Source organism: Theobroma cacao, chromosome 6 (genome assembly GCF_053813885.1).
Source record: "Theobroma cacao isolate CCN51 chromosome 6, ASM5381388v1, whole genome shotgun sequence".
Lineage (NCBI taxonomy): Eukaryota > Viridiplantae > Streptophyta > Magnoliopsida > Malvales > Malvaceae > Theobroma > Theobroma cacao.
In genome coordinates, this window is record NC_142644.1 from 2,106,871 (window position 1) to 2,115,832 (window position 8,962).

Here is an 8,962-nt window from a genome sequence, read left to right on the forward strand (position 1 = left end):
AAATTATACATATAATATAAATTGAGTGAAAAGATATTCACAAAATGTTGATTGAGAAGGAAGTTGGTATCTTACGAAAAAAGTTGAAATCATAAAAATAGTAAATGGAATTTATTATTATTATTATTATTATTATTTGGGGGTTAGCTTTAAATTGAAATTTGTAACAAATCAGCATTCAAAATTCAAACTCTTAAAAGGCAAAAATATAAGGTAGGGAGAAGGCAAACGTTTGGAAGTATTCTCCTCTCAATTGAGCAATTTTGAGTTAACATGGTCAAACGTTTTAGGCTTGTTCTGGAAAGTCAACTTGAAAATTCTTTTAAAAAGTCAAATGTTTAATATTGTAAGTTAGAATTTTAATACATACATATATACATATATATATATATTACGAATATTAATGTATTTATCAAAATATTTAACAATATATTGGTATTTTGAGAAATCTTTAGATTGATTTGTTATTTAAATTTGGTTAATTAATATTTATCACTTTTTTAAAATTTTATCATATTTTTATTTTCAATTTGTTAGTTCATATAAATTCCGAAATAACCTAAAACCGTTCAAACTCGAGACGTTCCAAATTCGAAATGATTTGAATTAAGACAATTTGAATCTATGATGATTTCAACTGAAAGCACTTTGAACTCGAAATAAATCAAATTTGACGACAAATCGGACTCAAATCGAATCAATTGTCACCTTTAATGATATTAGAACAAATGCAAAATGGTGGGATAAAAATGATAAAAATTTTTTGGTGTTCATTGGAGGAAGTTCTCAATCATTTTCACATGATCAAGGGCAAATTTTATTGCTTGAGTAAACATATACAAGCATTTTTCCTCATTTCATTTTTGTAAGGCCAATAACAAAGATTCCCTCATCCCTATTAGATAAGGAAAAAAAAAAGGACAATTATATGCCAAAATAAAAATATCACAGCACATCAATCCTCTGCGGTAGGGGAAATCTCAGCCCCATCATATTGAACATAATCATCACCGTTGATCTGATCAAGAACCAGCACCAATCCCATAGCGAAGGCCCCATCAAAGCCAGGTTTTAAGGAAAGCAAGAAAACGTCCTTACCGAGTACCACGTTGGTGGAAGCATCTACTTTGCGTTTGATCTCAGCCACTAATTCCTTGCCTGCATTCAAGATCGTGCAGCTGCGCTGTCCGAAGTTTCCTTCGATCTGGTACTCCTCACCTGGACTGTTGAACACTTCTACCGTCATCCCACACCGTCCGATTATCGATGATCTTTTCAAACTGAAGATCGGTTTCTGACCCTCTGATCTTTCGCCTAGAAAGCCCTCCCACCGGTGATGCAAACTCGGCCTCTGTTTTAGGCAAAATTCAGACAGTTTTATCAACCCACTGTGTTAACTCAGTAAAAATGGGATCTAAAATGTCTCTCTTTTCTTTTTATTTTTCCTTTTAAATAAAAATAAATTAAAATGGCAAGTAAAACGCCACATAAATTTAGATTTTCTAAATTAGATTTTGTGTTTGTTTCTATAAATGGGAGAATCAAAACACAGACGAGTTGACTCAGAAGTGAGAACCCTCCATGAAAGAGTTACGTACCAACATTTTTCTTAAATCACGTGGAAATCAAATCTATACCCATTGATCCAAATCGGATCATAAAAAAGAAGACCCATTAAAGCAAACCCAATTCTTTGCCATTTCACTAAACAAAGTTTTCAAACTCAATCAACTCGTTTAAACATAAAAGCTGAAAAAAAAGAACGAAAAATATGTACCTTTCTTCTTACAGTGAGTAGACATCTTCCGTGAGCATCCATGAGAACGACTTCACCTTTATCACGAGGGCCCGGGCCGTACGAGTCGACTCGGAAGACTAACTGACCTTTGCAATCGTAAACAGTGAAGCCATCGTTGGCGAAAAAAAGAGAAGTTTTGAGAACAGTGAGATGCTTCTCTTCTTCATAGATATACTCGCCATCCACAACTAAACCTGCTTTCATTTTATTCCCCTGTACTATCAACCCTTCTCTTCTTCTTGTCGTTAAAGTCTAAACTTTGGCTTCTTTAGATTCCAGGGCGTTTGGTTTGGAGCGAAGAAGAAAAAGAAAATGACGACTTTTTGGTGTAACGTGAGGAATGAAGAGAAAAAGTGGACGTTGGGGAAAGGTAAAACGTTGAAGGGAAGATTTATAGTGTGTTTAGGAGAAGATGACACGTTGAGAACTCGGTTCTCAATCGGGAGATGTGGATTACATTAATTATTACAAATATAAAGCATTAAAGCCACTATTTCTCTCTTAAATCGAGGTATGGCTCCCCAACGAAGAAGGAACATATTGGCAATATGGAAGTCAGAACTCAGATAATGAAAGGGTGAATCGAATACCTGTGTCTCCGTTTATACATAAAAATTAAATATAATAATAATAATAATATCATGTTAGTATAAAATAATAATTAATATTTTAATTAATAATAATTAATTATTAATTATAAGCATTTATTTAAATTTTTTTAAATAGTTTCAAATTTTTTTTATGTTATTGAAAAATATGGGATAAAAAAATAATTGTGAGTTTTTATTTAATAATGAAACAGGTAAGGTTTTGGTTTGAGAGAGCATGGTTTTCAAGTTTTGATGGGAAGGGAGGAGACTTCACAATTGAGAAAGGAACAATTAGAGACAGGAACATTGGTACACCAATTGTGTTCCTTTATCACCTTTATTTTTTACTTTTACTAAAATTTGACTTAGCAAATCTTGCTAATTACGACCCATCACCCATATAGGTCACTGGTGATGCGGCTTGTTTAAGGCCAAATATTATAATAGTTCTTTCTTGATGGCTCACGTAAAAAATTTAATTACTTTTTTTGACTTGCAACATTTCTTTATTGATGTACCTACGTGACATTGTCGAAGAACTTTATCGAAGCTTCCTTTTATATTAGGTTGTCGACTAATACCACTCAATTCAATTGACATTCCTTTTTATATGCATTTTAGTTGATACTTGGTATTACACCAATTGGCTCAAAAGTAAGTTGGAGTTTCATCCTACCTAAACTCGACATAGCCTATCCGTTTCTTTATTTTTATTTCTCTTTTTTTCAATGCTGACATAATATATATATATATATATATATTTCTTGTTCTCGGTAAAAAGTTACCCAATCTAAGAATATTTATGTTAAAATTTTAATATGGATATTCAATTTAAAATCAATTGATAATAAGTGAAGAGACCCTTATTGTATTTATATGCTTGAGATATTCTTAATTTAATAAATATGCGATGATCACCATGCTAATACTCTGGCTCATGTGTAGGATCATGGACCTATCACATGATTTGAACCAATGAAAAAAAATTCATGAAGGGATAAAAAAATGAGAGCAGTACCTACTTTGGTATCATGTTAAATTTTTTATTTATATACCAATGATTTTTAATTTAACATGTGCCAATCATCACTTTAATAATTTTTTTAAAAAAGAGAGAATCGTTTTATTAATTTATTTAAAAGAATTTATTTTTGATGCATTTTCAATGATTTAAATGCTACTAGCTTCATTTAAAAATTCTTAAATTATGTCATTAAAAAGATGAAATTATGTGATTAAGCGATAGTGTATAAAATAACGACATTGCATCAAATATAAATCTTGTTAAAATTATTAAAACACATTCTCTTTTTGTTTTTACTTTTTTGGGTTTGTTTTTGTTAGAAAAATTATTAGCAACAAAGGAATATAAAACAAGTAAAAACAGTAATTGGTGTGAGGCGTGATATCACTGTCTTTAAGGATAATTTTCGCCTCTTCAGAGTATAAAACTCGATGCAAAAGGACTGTAGTGGTTATCCTCCAGGATTTAACAGACCCTTCCTTATAGTTTGCACAAACTATTAAGGGATGACAGGAACAACAAAAAGGAAAAAACCCAGCTAGAAAAGAAAGGAAGTAAAGAAACCTTAAGAGAAGAAAGGAGGCAGAGGAAATTAGTAGAGAAAGCTTAAGAGAGAAAAAGCTTTGGTGTGTGAGGGTGTGAGACTGTATTTATGGGCATGGGGTGAAGTGAACGTTGCACTAGATTAGGGAGTTGAGAAAAATCTGGTCAGCATTTATACTAAGGTACAAAAAGTCACTTGGGCACAGCCCACGTGAGCGAATGTGTATTCGCATGCGGGGGAGAAATCTAAAATTTTTAAAAGTTTGGCTCAATCTTGTGTGTGCGCGAGTCCATTTCATTTTCCTTACTTGCAACAAGCCCATAGTTGGTTTTCATATATAAGACATTCACCTTTTATGTATCTTGACAATGTAAGATATTTAAACCTTATGAAATATACTATTTTCCAACAGTTTTGTGTATGGACAATGAAAGCATTGCACAACTTTTGTTGCCTATTGGAACAGGTATATCTAACTCACAACACATGGCGAGATAAAGGGAAAAAAAAAGCAGAAGATTCCAACCTTTGAAGTGCTTTACTTTGCCATTAATAAGTAATATACGAGCTTTAGAGCTGAAGGGGACTAGATTGAAATCAAGAATAAATCTCGGATTTATGTATTTAATTATGCATCTTCCCTTTCCTTTTCACTTCCACATGCCTGTCCATGACTTTAACTTGTTTTTCGGCAAGCTTTTGGGAAAACATATGCTCAAACCCCAATTTAAACCTCTTATTTAAAGATTTTGGATTATTTTATTCAATTTTATAATTAATAATTTCCCAAAATTTACTGATTAATAAAGTTTTCGATTCACTAATAATATATTGAATTAATTTATACACTATACTTCAAATGTAAACTTTGAGTCAAATATTCACTTCAACAATTTTTTGTTTCACACATCTTATGTGTCGGTAACTCCTGTTTCACGTATTGATTGACCATATATTAATTTTTTTATTATTGCAGTTTATTTGACACGTCCATTGTCACGTGTTTTTCTTATATCATTTGTAAGTTTTTTGTCATTGACAGTATCGATTTTTTTTTTAATAATGAGAAATATTATATTTCCCCAAAAAAAAATTGCATTGTATAAAACGTGTTACCTTCACGAGAGAGAAGGCTGAAAAACATTAGTATTAGTCTATCTTTTCCCTTAGCACACAAATGGAGAAAAGAACAAGAGCCACAGAACAAGGCAAGAAAGCACCAAAAATGATATGATTCGATCAAAAGGAAAGAAAGAAAGAAAGAAAGAAAGAAAGAGACGGGGAAATTATTAATGGGAACAGCTCAATAAAGGTAATCGACATTCTGTCATGAAGAAGAGCACAATGGCAATGCCTTTTGCATTCGCAAACTTGGCCTTCATTGATATGCCAACGTGTTATATCCTCATAGATACCAAACATAAAAATTACGACTTATAAATTAGGAGATAAAGACTTGTCCTTGCATGTTTATCAAACTATCATTGTACCTTCCAAGACCCCAACATTAACATATGGTTTATATTAATCAACTTATTAGTGAATATTTGTCCTGTTGCATTCAACTTGTTTATATATCAAGAATATTTTTGGATCGTGTGTTCGAAGAAGCACTTCAATAGTTGAGATTTTAATTTTTAATTTGAAAATTTCAAGTTCGAGTTTAGATATTCGAGGGAAAAAATCGCTTAGCTCAAAATCAGATATTAGAAAAAAGAAAAAGAAAAAGATGTCCTTATATTAGGGTTCCAAATTATCATTTAGATTTTATATATTTTTTTTGGTCCCTTGATTCATTTAGTTTTTTTTTTTTTTTGGATTTGAGGGAAGGGAGAATCGAACTTTGTTCTTTAAACAGTAGATCATATATCAACTAATTAGCCAAATAGTCAGATGCCAATGATTCATTTGGCTTGAATGCAATAAAATTAAACTTTCTTACCTTTATTTTAATATGTCGAACAATATTATATAATTTTCATTATATGTTTTTGTTAAATTTTTAAGACAAACATCTAACTTAAAATTAATTGATAAAATTGGAGTAACTCATATTATATATTTATGTGCACATAATATTTCCAACTTACTAAAGGTGAGATTTCTTTATCACCAATCAAATACTCTCTCACATGCAGACATAATGGACTTAGCATATGACAACTCAATCACGGAATGAACCCATATTAAGAAGATAATAAAAAGACAACGTTTGTTCTAATATCATGTTGAATTTTTAAAATAGACATTAAACTTAAAATCAATTGATAATAAGTCACGTAATCCTTAATATATTTATGTGTTCAAAATATCTTCCACTTAACAGTTACGGAATTTCTTTATGATCACTCTAATAATTTTTTAATAATCAACAATTACGTACATTAGACATGGGTCCATATTTTCCTATGACTAATCAACAGAAAATAACACGAGAAAACTAACCAAGTAGCTCTATACTGTAGTTTGTTAAACCGAGTGAACCCAGCAATGTTAATCACGGGCCCAACTAATATGAAACCGGCAAAAAAGTTAAGTCGGCTATGCATCAGACATGGGTCCATATTTTCCAACAAAGCCAAAGACATAAAGCATCTGTTAATTTTTCTTTTTAAAATTCAAAGTATATTGCAGAACTAATAATTGAAAGTAAGAGCAAGAAATTAAACGACAAAAAAGTTATTCAAAGAAATCGAGTCGACCACCGGCATATCACTGTTTAAACTTTCAACCATATTAATTTCCAGCATTGAAATTAATATATATATATATATATATATATAAATAGTGTGAAAATCTATGTGATATTCATATGATGTTTTTAATGGATTTAATAAAAATTTTTAATTATAAATAAAAAAAATTACAAAACGATTGTGGATGCTGAGTGAATTTTACTCTAATTTATATCATTTCAATTTATTTGAATGTTATGAATAAATGATTTCTTTAATTCATTTACGTCTTCACTTGTTCTTATATTCAATTTTAATACATTTTTTTTGTTGAAAATTTAGAAGAGTCTTTATTTTCATCATCATTCATATTAATTATACATCCAAATCACTTGGATTAAATCTAAAATTCATGAAGAAATAATTTCTTTGATATTAAAAAGAAGTACAAATATAAATGATTTAGACTTACTATCCTATATATCTTTTTAACGTGTAGGAGTGTTGGCCCATCCCCTACATAATTGACTTGGGAGGAATCCTCTCCAAGCCTCCCTAATAGCTGGATTGAATCAATTTCGACCATGGATTTCCATGCCTCACATTTGGTTGACGTAAAAAATATGTCATTATTTCAGTCATTCCTCATTTTAAAATATATATTGAAATAATGAATATATTCTACTGATTCAAAAGTTATTAGTCAATTGTTGATGCTATAATTAATTATGATTCCTAAAAATTTTACTCAATCAATTTATATGTTTACCAAGAATCAAACTTTTTTTTTTACACTTAACATTTGGCTAATTAATTGGTGCATGATCCGTACTTCAAAAGCAGGATTCGAATATCTCTTTCCCTCAAATCCTAAAAAAAAAAAAAACTTTTTTTTTTGTCAATTTTGGAGAGCTACATGGACAGCATGAATTTAGATTAAATTACTTTATAATCTTTTGAATAAAGAATATTCTTTATATATATATACATATCAATTCGATTTCTGCCATATGATAATTAGTGCAAAATTATATCTATGAAATTATAAATGTCACATGTTGACTTAACCAAAAAAAAAATGGGTACATGTGAAAGTTTGTAAGACTTGAATCACATACAAGGATGTGCATTGCTAGAGTATGTTGTGTTTTCTCTAGGTACCCAATGAAGTTGCAGTAAAAGCAAGGAAAGAAACCACACTTACCATGGCAGATGAGGTAATCCCATGGAGTAGCAGCTGGTCTTACCTAATGCAGTAATCATATGAGGGATTAGAAACAAGCATGGGAGGATTTATACCTTAGATGTGTCATGGTAGGGGGCAAGGTGTTGAACCATCAACATTACCTATAAGTTAATAGCCAATGAGGAGGGATTTGAATTGAGTTCCCTAAGAAGGAGATTGAGGAGTAAGTTTTACAGGTAAGTGAGCATCAGAATTGATGGTTATGACGGGTGTTTGTTGACTGGAAAGCAAAAGTGAAGGATTGGATGGGGTGTTGCAAGGCTAGTTTCAAAGCTTGGAAAAAGAGTGGTACTATGAAGCGATGACATGGTGAAAATATTAAGGTGTGCGTTTGGTATATTATTGGGAATGTGATTACTAGGAATGTAATTGTTGAGAATATAATTTTACAATATTTGGTATAATAAGGGAAAAAGATGATTGCAGAGAATGCGATTGCTGAGAAGATTATATTGTAGTGTAATATAAAACATTAAAGTTTTGTAAGTATTTTACTGGGAATGTATTGTAAATTAACAAAATTATCTTTATGTATAAAAAACATATAAGTTGAATAAATTTATAATTTTTAATATAAAATTTGACTTTTCAACTTTAAGCAATTAAAATAATAAATAATAACATTAAAAAATAACATAATATTTTTATTTTAATTATTTAAATATTAAAATATGTAAAATTACTAAATATTTATTTTCACCTTAAACTTATAAAAATTAAAAATAAAAAACATTATCCAAAGACAAATCTATTGATAGATAGAAAATTCTATCGATAGATAAATAGCCGTTGTAAAAAGTTTGAACTTAATCTATCGATAGATGTTTTCATCTATCAATAGATAATCAATTTTAAGTGTTCCGATGCTTTCTTTCTCTCATAACCGTGGCACCATACATATTTTCCTCTTAAATCCTCTCAATTCTTTAGTAACTTTTCTTGATTCTAAACCATTTAAATGTTTCTTTCTCAATTTTCGACATCAAAAGCATAAATTTTTCTCCAAACACTTACAAATTTCTTAAAAATTTGAATAAAAGTTTCATAAAACCCAAAGTCTTAATCTCTCTTATTTTCAGATTTGG

General features: G+C 30.1%; 1 protein-coding gene across 1 annotated transcript; it reads right to left on the minus strand.

Annotated features, from left to right (window-relative positions):
- Nucleotides 1–773: 773 nt before the first annotated feature.
- LOC18595258 (LURP-one-like protein (DUF567)) lies at nucleotides 774–2,145 on the minus strand. Its single transcript, XM_007023126.3, has 2 exons — nucleotides 1,778–2,145; nucleotides 774–1,351 (listed from the first exon to the last, which is right to left on the minus strand). Exons 1-2 carry the CDS (start codon nucleotides 2,000–2,002, stop codon nucleotides 956–958), a joined length of 621 nt encoding a protein of 206 aa, XP_007023188.1. The 5' UTR covers nucleotides 2,003–2,145; the 3' UTR covers nucleotides 774–955.
- Nucleotides 2,146–8,962: the final 6,817 nt, after the last annotated feature.

Excerpts from the sequence above, each read along its gene's own strand:
- LOC18595258 (XM_007023126.3), bottom strand. The coding sequence starts at position 2,002 with ATGAAAGCAGGTTTAGTTGTGGATGGCGAGTATATCTATGAAGAAGAG. Across the intron at positions 1,352-1,777 it reads TACTCACTGTAAGAAGAAAG|AGGCCGAGTTTGCATCACCG; the intron begins GTACATATTTTT and ends TGCCTAAAACAG.